This window comes from Pseudorca crassidens, chromosome 4, assembly GCF_039906515.1.
Source record: "Pseudorca crassidens isolate mPseCra1 chromosome 4, mPseCra1.hap1, whole genome shotgun sequence".
Classification (NCBI taxonomy): domain Eukaryota; kingdom Metazoa; phylum Chordata; class Mammalia; order Artiodactyla; family Delphinidae; genus Pseudorca; species Pseudorca crassidens.
The window spans coordinates 104,876,461-104,893,854 of NC_090299.1; the positions used below are offsets into that span (position 1 = coordinate 104,876,461).

A 17,394-nucleotide genomic window follows, 5' to 3' on the forward strand; every position below is an offset into this window, starting at 1 on the left:
ATATATATGTTTGTATATAAATATACGTGTGTGTGTGTTTAAAGGCTTATATTTTACCAGTTGATACTCAAAGAGAGCAATGTAGACTCTTTAATTTTTATTTTTGAATTTTTTTGCTTATTGTATTACCCAGTGAAGCATATCATGATAGTCTACATGGAGATGCTGTTAATCATGGGCCTAAGGCCTGTTACAGTCTCATAAACACCACTTGGCAGTCAGACATGGAAGTAAAAGTGCTGTGATTTGATGTACCTTCAGGGTGATTGTAGGAGCTAACATTCATTTTCATGGGAAATGGAATGTCATATTAATCTTCTTGTGCATAGCATCTTTGTGATTTTCTCTCATTAAGAAAGTGAAGTGCAAAAACTATTCTGTCCTTAAATCTCCTTAAAGAGTACATGTTCCTACTTTTAAAAATATTATGGAAAATTTTAAACATGCACTAAAATAGAATAGTACAATAAATCCTCATATGTACACATCACCTAGCTTCAATGACTGTCAAAATTTTTCCCACTGCCTCTCATATATCCCCCACTTTTGTCTTTGCGGAGACTACTATGGTGTTTTAAATTTTAAAATTAATCCTTCAGTATACATTTTACTTTTAAGATTTATAAACATATTCACTCAATACAAATAGGGTCATCCTCTAGAAAATGAGATCCATAAAAACAGGTGGAAATTTCTTTTCATGAGATTGACCTCAGTTAAGACCATCAGCAACTTGGTCCCATTTCCTTTGCACCTTTTTTCTCACTACCCATTTACACAGACGTTCTGCTCTGGTCCACTCACTGTGAGTTCCTCTTCATGGTGAGCATTCAATAAGTGGTGCCTAAAGGACTTACTGGATGAGTGAATGAAGCATCATATGTCCCCGAATCTGCATCTTTGCTCATGGTGTCTCTCCATCTAATGCTTTACCTCTTTGTTTCTGCCAATGCAGAAAGAAATATACACCCAAAGTTTGTCACTTTTATTCCCCTCTTCATTGGCTTTTGTTACTCTCTCTGTCATTCCTTTCTAGTTTTGTTGTCCTGCCACACTTCTTCCTACTGCCTTTTGAGTATGAGAGTTCTACAAAGACCAGTTCTTTTTTCAAGGTGCAGTTTAACTTTTGTTTTCCCTGTGCTCAGTGAAATTAATCAGTCCCTCTTCTGATCTAATCATCTCTGTACCATTCATTTAGACACTTGCTTTTGATGCCTTGAATTATTAGTTAATATTTAAGTGGGCATATTTTATTTCTCCAATAAAACTTTTAAAAGTTGTTGTTTTTATTCTTCTTTATTGTTCCCTTAAGGCTTATCTTGGTTAGCCATGTAATTGGGGCCCAGTGCATTTTCTGTTTACTTTTGGCCACATTTTTCTACTTTCTCTTTTGTTACTCAAAATAGCCTATAGCTAACTGAAATAGCATCACCAGAGTTAGAAAAAAAAATAGGGTCCCAGTTACATTTGAATTTCAGATAAATAATGAACAATATTTTTAGTGTAAGTATGTCCTACATATTACATAGAACATACTTATACTAAAAATATTATTCACTGTTTATTTGAAACTCATATGTAACTGGGAATACTGGATTTTACCTGATGATCTAAATTGAACTTTTTTTTTACTTTAGTTTTGTTCTCCAGATAGAAAGAGTAGATACACTGATAGATATCTTCCTTAAATATGTCAAATATTTGTGTCTTGATGAGTGATTTCATTCATTCAATTAACAAACATTTCTTTTGGCACCTGCTGTATCCTAAATTGAATTCTTCCCCTGTCTTTGCTCTTCTTTCTTATTTTTTGGTGACACACAGTCCCTTTGGTCTGCAGGCGTTATACTTTTGTCACTTCTGGCTTTTACCCATCCTGTCAAAAGAGGCCAAATCCTTGTCAATCTCCCTTTCTCTCTCTGCATCTTAATCTTTCACCTTCCTTCCTCCATTCTTGTTTTTCCCAGCACCCCCTTTTTCCTTCCATACCCATAACTGGGTTCTTTCTCATCCACCACAAGCATCTCAAAAGTCTTCGCCAGCCCTAAAGAACTTGCCTTGATCCTGTAATGCTCGCATGCTCTAGCCTTTCCTTTTGTTACTGTATTTCTTAAAAATTGTCTGGAATTGCCATTTCAGTTTTTCATCCTCACATATTTCTCAACTCATTTCCCTTATTTGAACTCCCCTCAAGAAATTACCAAAAATATTCTAGTCACAAAAAAAGCAATGAAAATAAATCAATGGATTTTGTTCAGTCTTCATCCCTCATTATCATTTCTGCAACATTAGACCCTTATCAACCCTCCCCCACATATTACTATTTTCTCATCCTTTGATTTTCAACACTGTGATTGTACTTTTCCTTTTACCCATCACTCTCAAAGTCTTTTGTGGTGTTTTTACTTCTATTGCAGGTACCCTAGATGTTTTACACTCGATTCTTCTAGCACACTTTCCCTTTGTAGTTTTATTAAATTTTATTACTCCAGTGATCAGCTCTTTGCAGCTGACTCCTTAGTCGATGTCCCCAAACTTGACATCTCTCCTAGATGCAGGTCACCAGACCCATTGGACATCTCTCTGAGCATTTGCACCTTATAACACTGATGGTCTCATTGAAGGGAGCTACACTGTGCTTGCAATAGGAGGTTAGAAACATCATGAGAATTAGAGATGATGTGCTATGACAGTTCTGACAGGCAAAGAGGACTTCTGAGATTATATTCCCAACTGTTTTGTTATTAAAGTTCTGATTTAATCACTTAAATCCTGTGCATAGACTTTTGAGATAAAGATCAAAGCCATAGAGAAATGAGAATCACCTATAAGGAGTAAAGGACAGAGCGGCGAGATAAAAGTCTCCTGCATTAAGCTCAGAGGAGACAATGGTCGCTTGAACAAGAGTGTTAGCCATAGTTATGGGTGAGATGTGATGTATTCTAATATAAAGTCTTCACCATAATGTGACTTGCGAGAAAGAAAAGAATTAACGATGACTTCAAGTTTTCTGTTCTTAGAATTGAGGAGGATAAAGTTGCCATTAACAGAAATGGGCAAGACCCTAGGGGGAGCAGGTTTGAGGAAGATTAGGAGTTAGTTTTTGAACATGGTTAAGTTTAACATGCCTCTGAGGATGTAAGTACGGATGTAGAATAGTTTACTAAGAAGTAGGTACAAAATGATTAATCTTTCTCTGAATTGGAGAACATTTGCTGAGAGATAAGAAATCACTGTTAATCCTGAAAGCAGGAAGTTGCTCTTAGAGTGAATGAAAATTGGAGTGTGGTTGAAATACACAGAGAATGTCGTATTAGGAGGACAGAATTATCTCAGTTATAACAACACGAAGGCAGTACTTCTGAAGCTTCTTTGCATCACTGCCTCCTTTGAGGTTCTAATGAAATCTTTGGTCGCTCTTCCCAGATAAATGTACATACACACAATGTTTTACATATTTCAGCAGATTGAGGGATTTCTTTCTTCTTCATGTCACTTGACATCTACGCTGGATGTGTCCAACACAGTATTGCCTTCTTTCAGGAACCAGTGTTATTTGGTTGTACATTTTCCACCATGACTTACTGAACTGTAAACAGAGTGGTTTTCACGTGAAGGATACTATTCACTTTAGAGCATTTTCCAAAGTTAGGAGCACAGCGATCTTCATGGTACTCTTTTGCAGCTATTTAAGTAAAAAGTCCTATTTGTAGTTGCACAGGAAAGTGAAGTTACTTTTTTCTGTGTTCCAACTGAGTGGTGATAGAGTTGAGATTGAAACCCATGAGGGTATTTTCCCAGTCGGCTGCTTTGATACATGTTCAGTATTTCCATGAACTAAAGAAGAATCATTTATATCTTTTTGCTTATTCTATGACTGAATTACAAATGATCAAAACCAGAATTATTTACAGTGAATCAACCAGCATCACAAACACTATTCATGAAATAATAAGTATAAAAGGCTGCCAAACAAAAATGTGTAATGTACTATTCTGATGAAATCATGAGATTTTTATTTAGTACAATAATGTAAAGTAACATAGGAGTCCTAGACAAGAGAGTAAACCACAGTAGGCACACTTTTGCTATGAAGAACCAGATAGTAAATATTTTAGGATTTGTGTGTCAGTCTCTGCTGAAATTACTCAGTGCTGCAGCTGTAGCAAAAAGCAGCCATGAACAGTGTGTAAATGAATGAGCATGGCTGTGTTTCAATAAAACTTTATTTACAGAAACAGGTAGCGGGTTGTATTTGGCCAGTGAAATGTTGTTTACTAAGTCCTAGATTAAACTACTCATGGTAATTTTAGGTAACTTTTTAATAAGAGATGGGTAGATAGATAAACAGATAGGTAGATAGATAATTCTGCTCAGCACTGGCCTCCCTCCAGGGTTTACCTACTTTGCTTTAAAGCTGCTGACCTAAGGCTGCCTACATAGAAAACTTCTTGTGTCCACGAACATGGAGTAGATTCAAGTTTATTGAATGCAGAAGCTACACTTAGAACTTCTCTGTATCAGCACCCAGCCCAGAATGGAGCTCAAAATGATTAGTTGAATAATCGCCCCAGTCAGTGGAATAAGTTGACCTATCTGGACCTTTCTCCATTCTCATCCTTACGTTAACCTATCTGGACCTTTCTCCATTCTCATCCTTACTTCACGTCACATGCTCCTAACCTGTCGTTAGAGAACTCGGTGTGAAGAGAGCACAGCCTGGAGCAAAGAGTGCTGTCCGTGAAGATGATGACAATTTTTAAAATTGAAGTACAGTTAATTTACAGTGTTGTGTTAGTTTCAGGTGTTCAGCAAAGTGATTCAGTTATACATATGTATACAAATCTATTCTTTTCCATTATAGGCTATTACAAGATACTGAATATAGTTCCCTGTGCTATACAGTAGGTCCTTGTTGTTTATGTATTTTAAATATAGTAGGGTGTATCTGTTAATCTCAAACTCCTCTCAGTCTGAGCTAGGATTCCAGAGAGATGAGTCAGGAGCTGCTTTGCGGTAGGCAGGGACGTTGAGAGACAGAGAGACTCAAGGCCTCCTAACCGTGTAAAGGCAGAATAGCTCAGTTTTGTCCATTTTAATTATTGGGGTCCTGGGTAAATTTTAAATGAAAAAGATGTTTCACTGATGATAAAAATTTAAAAACCGTTAGCTTCTAGCAAGTGGCAACTTGTATCAGCGCAGTTTTTGTTGTTTTTAATGTTTCCTTTACTTAGGTAAGGCAAAATTGACCTCTGAAGCAAAAGATGTTATTTCTACGCAGAAGTATCTGTTTCATAGATAACAAAATGAGATATGTGATAGTAAAAATTATATAAATTGATATATGTGATGATTAAATCATAAGCTAATTATCTAACACTCTACTTTTCATCTTTACTTATATACATCATTAATAATGAGTCATGCTTGGTCTTAATGTTTAGTTTACGATATGGATTTTGCCTGAAGTTTTACAGAATTAAGATTCATTGATACCAGCTTATGCAGAATAGTAACACTGAAATAACACAAATAATATAGATGTCTTTTCAGTGATATTTAAGTAGAATTATTTTTAGCTAGTTTGTTTTATGGGAGTGGGAAACTGTGTGTTAAGATACAGATACTGATATAAATACATGCTGCCTAAAGTTTTTATACTGAAGCCCTTAGTGAAAGATGGTGTTGGAGGCTAAAATTTCTGTACAATGACACAAAGAATCATTTGAGGCATACAAAATTGTGTTACTGGCATTTTAAGTTGATGTAAACAAGAAACCATGTCTGTCCTGCACATCTGTATAGTTTTCACCTCAACCTGAATCTCTGTAAGAAAATCAATAAAACTGCCTGTTGGGGTTGTTTTAATGCAGCTTACCTCTTCTGGGAGCTGCAGCTATAAAGAAAGATTCTGCTGATATTAAAGTGCTGAAATTAAAGTGAAATTATGGTAAATTTTTGCTGGTTTTAAACCAAAGAAATCTGTTACCTGTTATGACCTCTAAACTTCAAAGGTATTATGCAAAAAATATTCATATGCAGAAATCTGAAAAACAAAATGAGATGTGATTAATCACCTCTCAGAAACAGACTTTAACAAAAGAGTAATTGTGCAATTCAGCTGTTTACAAGTTGAAACTAATATTTCAGGGAAAGATCTAGAGTTTTGGGGGGGGGTTTCCTGACTTATGTAAGAACTTTACCTTTTGAGCTCTATAAAAATATGAACTCTTTCTGGTCAGAGATTCTTCTTTTATGTGTGTGACCTTCTTTTATGACTAGATGACGTATATTAAGAGAATTCATGAATAGTAAAGGATATTGATGCATTTGGTGAGAGGGACAACTCTTGCCTCCAACGGACAGGAAAAGTTTTTCTTTCTATATTTCTTTGAAAGGTATACTCAAATTACTCTTCTGTTAGCACATGACATACTCATTAGCCCTGCACCTAAGAGAAAATCCAGCATCACGGCACCAGCAGATTCAGTGTCTGGTGAAAGTCTGCTTCCTGGTTCTAGACAGTCTTCTCATTGTGTCCTCATGTGACAGAAGGAACAAGGAGCACTCTGGGGTCTCTTTTGCAAGGGCACTAATCCCATTCATGAAGACTCCACCCTCTTGACCTAATCACCTCTCAAAGGCCCTGCCTCCGAATACCATCACATAGGGGATAAAGTTTCAGCATATGAATTTTAGGGGAGCCCAAATATTCAGACAGTAGCACCCCATTAGCGTTGGTGAGTAACTGGCTGCAAGAGGGCATAACCTTCCAGGTGAGGCTGCTCTTAAGCAGCAAAAGGCAGTTTTCTAGAGAAGGAGACAGCTGTGAGCTGATAGCAGCTAAAACTCAGCAGCTGGAGGATGGGTGCCCAGGCCTTATCCACTACGCTAGCAAAAGGATTCTCTTGCATATTGGAAACAGAAACAGGAGTGAGCTCCTGTCAAGAAATACAGCACTGACAACATGACAGCAGTTCACGAGCCAGAAGAAAATTTGAAAATTGACCTGTGAGCTTGAGGCCATGTAACACAGGGCTAGAGATCCCATACCCAACTCCACAGCCCATCACAGCACTCTCCAATAATGGATTCTCTTGACACTGACCTGGAGTCAACAAGAAAAGCTGTATTTTATTAGGTTATGCAATTGAAAAAAGCAGAGATCTCCAACATTTTTATAGTTTAGTTCCTGAAGTCACCAATCTCTATAGTTATTTAGAAAAGAAATAGCTCATTTGTGAAAGCTCTGGGTAAATTAGTTAACCAAATGTAACCTTGAGAGCATTAACTCTATGGCCATCAGCTTGAAGCACAAGAATCTGTGCACTACAGAAATCAGTACTTTTTTTTTTTGGCTGCTTAGTGCAGCCTGCGGGATCCTAGTTCCCCAACCAGGGGTTGAACCCGTGCCCTCTGCACTGGGAGCGTGGAGTCTCAACCACTGGACCTCCAGGGAAGCCCCATCAGAAGTCATCACTTTTTGAACAACAAAGGTGTTTCAGAGAGTCTCACGTTTGGAGACTTAAGATATTATTGTGTCTTGGTTTACTCTCAGGAAGGTTCACAGGAAAGAAAGACTTTGTGGTTTGTTTCTGTTGAACAGATGGTTGATTGTAGGGTTGTAGCACAAACCAGCTAACGGATTGCATCATTCTCATTGTATTTTCAATAATTGATAGCCTCCTGGCCCCCCTTACCTGTTATTCCATTAACACCTCCTCAGGTGTCACCTTCCAATGGTTTACCCTCAGGCTGTTTTACAGAGACTCTTAGCATAATTCCGTATATAGCCCATCAAGTATCAAAAGCTGCTTTTGTTGTGGCACAGTGTTCCCCAGAAAAATTTTCCTGTTTTTCTTCTTCAGCACCATAATGCTACCTTTGACTGGGCATTTCTGACGACGAAGGAGTGTTTGAAATATGGAGGAAAGCTCATGGGCAACAACTGTGGTTTTGTTCCTGATATCACTCTCATGTCTTTCATCCTTTTCTTGGGCACCTACACCTCTTCTATGGCTCTGAAAAAATTCAAAACTAGTCGTTATTTTCCAACCACGGTAAGTACCTGAGCTTTAAGTAATTTTCATTGAATTCCCACTGTATTAACAATAATACAGCTTTACAAAATGAAAAAGGCACCTGTAATTCAACCTTTCCAATATAAATTTGTGCATTTAAAAAATTGCTTTCCAGTCTGTGTCTATGTGCATACATATTCTTAATATAATTGTAGTCTAGCTTTGAAAAACCATCCAAGGATTTTGCTCACGTAATTCTACCCTAAATTCTGACTGTTGTAATTCCAAATGTACTGAAAGAAAAAAGTGGGCTGTATTCTATACAAAAATGCACAAGTTAAGAAAAGACCTTCTAAATCCATAGTGTGTTTGAGTACCTAAGCCAAAACTCTTTTCATATTAATCAGGAATTTTGACATAGAACTCTTTGTTCATCAGCTGCACATGAGAGTAATTGAGTAGTTGAATCATGGACTGTAGGAGTAAACTTGAGCCGTGCTACACTAGTACTGGTGTAAGATATGAGTGTCATCTGAGCCAACCTTCCCTTCCCATAGTGACAAACGCCCTACTGTGGAAACACAGATAATTGAGCTGAGTTGTGCAGACATCCTGTCTCCCATTAATATGCTTAGGTGAGCTCAAAGTCAAAAATGTGGTTCCTTGAGAGACTACAAGACCAACATTTAGTTAATGGCATTTTGTGTTTTTACCTGCAGAACAAAACTAATCCTTTGCTTTACAGTTCAGTTCTCACTGTTTAGGGTGTCAATACTTCTTAGTATTGTTGATTATACCTCATTTTTATCAATGAGCTGCTCTCCACAGCTGAAATCTCATGAATCTCTCCTCCTGTGTTCTTGTAGAAGGAGCAGGAGAACTTTGGAAGACATGAGATGCAGTCGATAAAGTTCCTTTTCTTAATTCCTGGGAAGTGAAACTGACAATTAATACGTTCACTTTCAGCTAGGAAATTTTTTGACTCTCTGATATTTCTTTTAAAATGGAAAATAAAGGGAAGGTTTGATGATTGTCTCAATCTGTTTCGGTGGCTATAACAGAATACCAGACTGGAAGGCTTATAAACTACAGAAATTTGTTTCTCACAGCTCTGGAGGCCAGGAGGTCCAAGATCAGTGCCAGCATGGTTGGGTGAGAGCCCTCTTGCTGGTTCCTAGCCAGCACCTTTTCACTGTGCCCTCAGGAGGTAGAAGGGCTGGGGAGCTCTGCAGAGTGTCCTTTATAGGAATGCTAATGCCATTCCTGAAGGCTCCATCCTCATGTTCTTCCTAAGGCCCCACCTCCTAATATCATCTTCTTGTGGGTTAGAATTTCAACATATGGATTTTGGAGGGTCGCAACATTCAGACCACAGCTGTAATGAAATGTCCCGAGCTAGCTGGCCCAAAGAATGAAACATTTCCTCAAAGTGAAATGTAGGAAGAAGCGTTCAACTTTGTCTGCCTTAAATGGACATCACAAACTGGTGGTCCACAGGCAGAATTCAGCCCCCAGACATTCTTTGTTTACTTCACAGTTTGTAAACACACACATGCACACACATACACACTTGGAGGCTTAGGTGGAACCTGTCCTTTGCAGGTAGTTACTGTCCTCACGACTCTCTGTTGTCTAAGACTTGGCTGCTTCACACATTCAGATTAAGTGCCTATCCCTGAAGACATTTGAGCTTGTGACACCAGTTCACGCACTGGGAAATGTGCTTACTTGATCCACCTCTTCAGTGGTATATTACGTGTAGAACAGATTCCTGGGTAGAGGTCTTTGAGGGTGATTTCTTCTTCTCTATTGAGGTTTTTCCTTCTTAATTATTAATTCATGGGGCATTGTTTTTTGTGGGGTTTTTTTTGGCTCACACTTTGGGAATTATCACCCTTTTTATATCTTTCATTTGCCAAAGTCTGATATTATTTAGGCATAGTAGTAGGTAGAAAAGTAGAAAATTTGTGAAGCACTTGTAAATCATAGTTGGCAAAATAATTTCAACCTTAAAATGAATAGTGATGAATTTTTTTTCCCCCCCGGTACGCGGGCCTCTCACTGCTGTGGCCTCTCCCATTGCGGAGCACAGGCTCCGGACGTGTAGGCTCAGCAGCCATGGCTCACAGGCCCAGCTGCTCCGCGGCATGTGGGATCTTCCCGGACCGGGGCACGAACCCGTGTCCCCTGCATCGCCAGGCGGACCCTCAACCACTGCGCCACCAGGGAAGCCCAATAGTGATGAATTTTAATAGACATCACCTTTTTTTCCCAGCAGTAATTCCCAAATTGATAATAGCTCTTTAGACTAAAAGAAATTGCCCCTTATAAGAGCCCAAATAGGTAATTTCTCAGACATTGATAAATGCAATTGAGAAATGTTGAAAAATGTTGAATATGTGAAAATAGAATAATGATAGCATTCTAATTACAATTCCTATTGAGAAGGTTCTCGCATTGTTTACAATTGTTTATACCAAATTATAAAATAAACAGGCAGGAGAAAATATATGTGATTTCTAAGGAGTGATGTTTAAGTGTGTAGGCTTTCACTTTGTCATCTCCCCTACTTACTTCACGTTTATAGCTAAATAATAATACATACATAAATTCATAACATACATACATGGATAATAAGAGCATTTTTTTTCCTCTCATTTGCCAAAACATGTTTTCATTTAAACTGTCATTTAAAAGGATGGTTTCTATAGGTAGGAGCACATAGGTTTATAGATTCTTATACTTGTATACTATATTCTACAATTAAAACATATGCTTAAACATGGTAAGTTAGATAGTCCTTGACTACTGTGACAGTAATCAAGCCTAACTGTTACTGCTTCCTCGCTCACACCAACAGTTCACGTGAAACCTCTAAAATTGCAAAATGCTAATACTGGATGGCAGTGTCCTTGCCGTACAAAATGTCCGATTCTCCTTTAACTTCACAGTCATTGCTATCTTGCACTCTCATTTCCAAACTTTTGCATGAGTTGTTAGTCGATGAAGACTGTAAACTGCTGGGAAACTGTTATACTTTTATTTTACTCCTCACATCAATTAGCACCAGGTTGGATGCAGGCTAGTACTCAATATTTGTTGACTAGTGGAAACCAGTCAAGTAGAGATAAATGCTGCAATTTATGGAAAGAGCACAGATGTAGGAACCCAGAAGCAGTAGATGCTAGTGCCAGCACTGCCATTAACTGTGCACCCTTTGATAGCTAAATGTGGACTTTAGTCCACACGCGTAAAGGGAGAGACTTAAAGAAATTAATAGATGACAGTTAACATCCTTTAAACTCTAGTATTCTATAATTTTAAAGAGAGTTTTCTCATTCCATCTCCTAAAATAAGTTCTCTGTATTCAACTTGTGCTTATAGCAATGATCAGGACTTACAGGTTCCCAAAAGTTCATTATCTTCTCCATCTTTATGCCAGGTCTGCTTTTGCAGCTGCTGCCAACCTCTCTCTGTGGATGATCCACAATCGCCGTGTAGCAAATTCAAAACGTGGGGTTGTCTTTCCACAGTGGAACGTCCTTATCTTCTGGTACTCCTTACCTCAGCTAATAATATCACCTCTCTTCACAGCCACCCAAGATCAAAATCTTAAAATCATACTTGGTGTATCAGTCAGAGTCCCAGCAGGAAGCAAATTATACCCTCAAATTAGGATAGTCTGAGGGGTTTAATGAAAGCATCATTTGCAAAGGTGAGATCAGGTTTAGGGAAACGGCAAAGGAGAGTGTAGTGTCTGGTAGCAGTGGGACTGTTACTATCCCTCACTCAAAGAATGTGGAAAAGGAGTGGTTGCTGGAACCTGGGGAAGACAAAATGGTAGAGAGAGCTTTCCTGAAAGGCCCCATGAGTTTGGATTGAGGGGTTTAGCCAGTCTGAGGCAACCTCAAAGGGATATAGCTTTGGGAATCAATGCTCTGATCTCTCTCTTCCCCCCATGGCCTGCCCAGGCTGAAGGCTTCTGGAATCTGGAGAGCACGTGAGCCTATTGTAGACCACACAGGTCAGCCTCCCAAGGCAGAGAGCCTGGTGGAAAAGAGTAGAAATGGATCTGGTATGATAAAAGATGATATCCATCGTATTTACCTTTCCAAGTTTTTCTTTATCAAGTTAAACTCGTCAGCCCCCTCGATTATCCTGCTATAATCGCTCTCCTTTATATGTACACTTATGCTCCCCTAGTTCAGTCTCTCATTGCCTTTGCCTAGACCAGGGTTGGTTATCCACTCTTCCCCTCCCTCATGAAGCCACTGGCAGTCCATAAGTGTGAACACTTAAGATGAAACAGTTTGCCTTTGCTAGCCTGTCCATCAGGAATTTGATTTGTCTGTCAGGCACTTCCAGAGAGCCCTAATGCTCAGTGGAACAGGGTGGAGTACAGTACGCCACTGACTGCCCCCTTTGTGCTCCCCACCCCTTTTAGAGGGGTGCATTAGTCTGTTATCCCATACATTTACTCTTCTGTTACATCGGCCTCAAGTCTTTTGCCAGTGTTTTGGCATCAAAACTTCCTGAAGGAGCATCACAGCATAATCTGTGGTCTTCTGTGGCAGATGGCCTGGGGTATTACCAGGAAATGTTCTTCCAGAGTCCCCTACCGACAAGTGGTGGTGCTCACGGAGCAGAGATGCCATCACTGCAATATGTAGTGGCAAAATGAAAGCAGTCAGCTTGAAGATGGAGCAGGATTGTGATTAGTAGAACTCATAAAGCCACAGAGCCTCTGAATTAGGCAGAATTATTGATACTTTAATATAGTCAGATGCAGTGTGGCTGGTTGATGTACGTAATTGGCATGAAAATGTTTTTCTTAAGGATCTACTTAATTTCCTCTTTTTCCTCCCCTTGGAAAAAGTAAGAGTTCTAACACGCCCATGAATTGATGTAATGGTAAGATTCTTTAATATCCTTCTGGTTGTTATTGTCATTTAAATAGAGAAGATCAGAAAGTGCCAGGTACCGTTAATAACTTTGGCAACTTCTGTGGTTTATTTAGATGACATTTGAGCAGAATGTTCTTTGATATCCTTCTTAAAAAAATAACAGTATTCTAAATTCTATAGTTAATTAGTATATTCATTCAATATTGAAAAAAATTATTTTGAGTCTGATGTGTGCTTGATACAACACTGGATGGTAAGGCTACAAAAACAAGTAATTCATGGGCCTGGAATATAGTAGGAACTTAATATGTATTTGTTGAATAAGTTAGATTTTTTGAGTTTTTAAATGGGATGATTCATTTTGATCCTTCTGCCTTATTCATGCTTACTGTCTACTGTAGGATCACACTTTGGTGACTTCATGTGACCTAAGTAAATTGATGGTGGTCTTTGAGGAGCTGGCTTTATGGATGAGAAAAAAGTGTAGGGCTTCAGGAATTTCAGTGAAAACACAATGAGCATTTTAGTTAGGTGACACGTTAGTTTTTATCCATATAAAACACAGTTTAGGATTCTACAATTAGCTGTATTTTTGGAACCATGATTCTTAGTTGGCCTTTTGGCCTGTGACAATTCTATTAATGTTGGATGTGTTTAGTTTAGTTTATAAACAACTCTTTACAAGAATCAGGTAGCATCCCTACTCTGTTTTCTTTTTCTCTCAGAAATTTTTTTGGTGAATGGTAAAAACTATCAAATTGAAACAAATAATGTATCCAAATATGAGGAAGAAATAGTGAGCCTGTATTCTTTGTCCCATCCTAGTGTTAATAATACTGGGTGACATTTGGCTGGTTCTTGCGGAAACATCAGACCACATCCTGCCATTGAAGCTCATTTGGAAAATGACTTTGCTTGTCAGTGAAAGGGAATCAGATTTTCAAATTCTTGTGTTATTTTGTACCAAGGAAAATAATTTTTAAAGTCAAATTTGTTTTTAATTCAAAACTCACTTTCATATTTTTTTTTTCTTAAGAATGACAGAGGGTAATAGGTTCTGAACACAATCCAATCTGTTCAACATTCAACAAAGATTACAAATACTTAAGTTTTTGTGGATGTATAACAAAAAATACAGTCAACCTGAATTGAGCCCAAAGAAAAAAAAAGTTGGGAGCATTGTTTGGCCAAAGTGTTTTTGAGGGTTTTGTTTGTTTGCAAAGTCCCTTTTGCCGTGTGATGTGAGAGGTTTTAATGTCAGCATAGAGGTAGTCTGTGGACAGAAGTCATTTTGACCGTGGTACTTGTTGGTCAGAAGCACCATACAAAAGTCACCAGCATTGAAATCTATCCATTAACACAAAATGATCTCCTGCTCCATTTCTAGACTGTCTCATTTATACATATGACTTACTAGTTCTTTTTAAATTTAAAATTTTGTACCTTAATGTAAATTATAAAACCACCTTCCTTTTAAAGCCCTTTATTGTAATGGTTTTGGGGGGATATATCCAAGAAGACCTTATTAGAGGATCAAGAAATTTTGACACTTGGGTCTTAATCTTTGAATTTTAGTATTAGGACTTTGAATACCATCTAGTCCATCGTTGCCTCTTCATTTCTGACAACCACTCATCTGTGGGCTGCTCGAATGCTTCCCGGAACAGGAACTTCACATCTCCGAAGGCATTCCTGATAGAAAACACAAACCTGCCTTTCCACAGCCTCGTCCTCGGGGTCTGCCGTTGCCCTCGAAGCTACACAGAACAAGTTTAGTCCTTCTTTTCTATGACAGATTTCACATATTTGAAGGCAGTTTCTCCCTACAGCTTCTTTAGGCCTCCTGTCATTTTGTATGAGATGTGATTTCTGGACTCCTATTCCACTGGCCATCCTTCTCTGAGCCAGTTCCAGATTTTCAGTTTCTACTTAGAATATAGTGACCAGATTGGGACATAGTATTTCCCAGGTGATTTACTCATTTGCTTCCGGCACTCACGCATTTGGGTCTTTTGTTCTACTGCTCAGTTTGAGGCAGAATAGAGGAAGAGGCCCATGGCTGCTAAAGTCTCCTTAGCTTCCCTGCTGAACCACTTGATTAGGCCTACTCCCCTCTGTTCCCTGCTTGGAAAAACAATTTTTTTTTCAAGTAGACTTTCACTGGCTCTTAAGCCCCGCCTAGATAAATTGCCCACCCAATCCAATTCCCTTCTTTGTTCCCTGAATTCCTCTGACTTTCGAGCTTATGGCATTAAAATCCTGGAGTCTAAATCAGACTTTCCTTTTATTGAATTCTAATTGTAGTGGGTATTATTGATTCAAAATACGGTGTATTATGATTGCTGTACTGATATTAATGCTTATTTCTTTTATAGTGCTGTATAGCATTGGCTATGGGGGGAAGGGGATCAAATATTTAAACTTTCATAGTATTTTGTGCCTTTTCATGACTGCCAAAGACACATATTTGTCTGACACACTTTTTTTTCATCTAGAATAAATTCGTTTTTACACTGTTGTTTAGCATTTTCCAAGCACGGCGATCATGCGAGGAATTGACATCCTGAATTAATATTTATTGAGAACCCCCAGAGTGCCTGCTGCTGTAGTTGTCTCTTTATAACAGCTCCATCCATTGAGAACTGCTCTGCAGGCTCACAGCCTTTCCCCCCAGTTAATTTAGGAGCAGCTGCAGTCCTCGCAAAGTGAAAACCAAATATCCTCTGGGGCTTCAGAGGAACCCAATTCATTTTTTTCCCCTGTAAATTAACTAGCTTCTCACTGTTGGTGTCTCAATGATTATGACTCTCTTAATAACTAATACGGTACCATCCTTCATGAAGAGTATGTGTATAATAGATTTATTAGATGGTTATTTGAATTTCCCTTCCCATCCACTTAATGTCTTCTTTGCTTTGATAGTTTAAATATTTAAGCTGGTTGCTTTTTATTAGATTGAGATATTTTGTAACTCTGCAGAGGACAGAAATATTTTTCTCCTCTCCAATTTTATAATTAAAAAATGGTAAACAAAAATAAAAGAGCTCAAAACCATTCTGGTATATAAGAATCTTAGTTGAAACACACTTTCCTTTTCCCCATTCATGAATGGAGGTAGGAATTATTATATGTCATAGCACATCTGTGTACCACTCCAAAAAAAAGAGCAAACTTTTTTATAGTTAGTCTTTGATATATATTAGTTAACTTGTGTTTCATTTAGATTGTGATAGTTTATATTCTTAGGATATTGAAGCGTGAGCCTAGAGAGACTTAGCATTTGATTGGATGGACCCATTAGTTATGACGTTTGTCCAAGCTAAAGTTGAGGCCTCTGAATCCACAGGATTGGGCATGAAATCTTGTGGGAACAGTTTTCTCATGAAAACTTTGGCACTTCTAATCATTACTAGTAGGGAAGTAGGGACTATGGGTTTCTAATTTGATTTCTTTAATTTATATATTGACACATAAAAGGGTACTGTTTTGGAGTTTTTGCAAGAGATCGAGTTTGATGAAAAGGAAAGATAAAATAAACTAAAAAATGAAAGGAAATTCATACATGTTTCTTTTGCTAAATGTGTTTGGAAAGGTAAGAAGGACCCAAATAGAGTGATTCTTACTTCCTTAAAGTCCGATGCCACGCTACTGTACCTGGGTCCTAGAGTATATCTAGTAAGCTTGTATACTCAAAGCTTGACATTTTTCAGGCAGTTCAAATTAAAGTTTAATTTTAGTACAGGGTAAGACCTGAAGAGCCTGCTAAAATAGCACCCCTACCTGCCTTCGCTAATTAGAGGATTTAGAGTTGAATACAAAAGTGGCCTGGGAAAAATCAGTTTCCTTGACTATGAAGTTCAAACCAGATCCACTATCTTAGAAATGAATGTCTTACAATAAACACTCTTCAGGAGTGATTTCTGATGTACCTGAACCGTATTGTACAATTTAAGGGGAAGGAAGGGGAAATAGAAGTGAATATAACTGTACAGAACATATCACCCTAGCTGTGATTTTTAATAAGGTTAAGCAATATTATTAAGAGTATCTTTCTTTCCCCATAATTTTAAGAAATGTAATCCTGAATTATTAGCATTTGACTTTTTAGCTACTGTTATACCTATAGTATAATAGTGCCACACTTGACAAGAATGCCATTGCCAAGGGTTTCTACCAAATTTATATATAATATAAATATATTATATATAAATTTGTGAAACTAATAATTAAACTTAAACTGTTTATTTTACTTTATTTTTTCAATTTATTTATTTAATTTATTTATTTTTGGCTGCATTGGGTCTTCATTGCTGCGTGCGAGCTTTCTCTAGTTGCAGCGAGCGGGAGCTACTCTTCGTCTCTGTGCGTGGGCTTCTCATTGTGATTGCAGTGGCTTTTCTTGTTGCAGAGCATGGACTGTAGGCATGTGAGCTTCAGTAGTTGTGGCTTGCAGGCTCAGTAGTTGTGGC

The 17,394-nt window shown here is 38.1% G+C and overlaps 1 protein-coding gene across 9 annotated transcripts in view; it reads left to right on the forward strand.

Moving 5' to 3' along the window:
* SLC4A4 (solute carrier family 4 member 4) overlaps window positions 1-17,394 on the forward strand; it is a 354,963-nt gene that overhangs the window by 291,700 nt on the left and 45,869 nt on the right. For all 9 annotated transcript variants that reach the window (XM_067736229.1, XM_067736230.1, XM_067736233.1 and 6 more), the window contains one exon: window positions 7,869-8,060. In XM_067736229.1, the coding sequence (XP_067592330.1) occupies window positions 7,869-8,060 (192 nt within the window). The remainder of the gene's footprint in view (window positions 1-7,868; window positions 8,061-17,394) is intronic.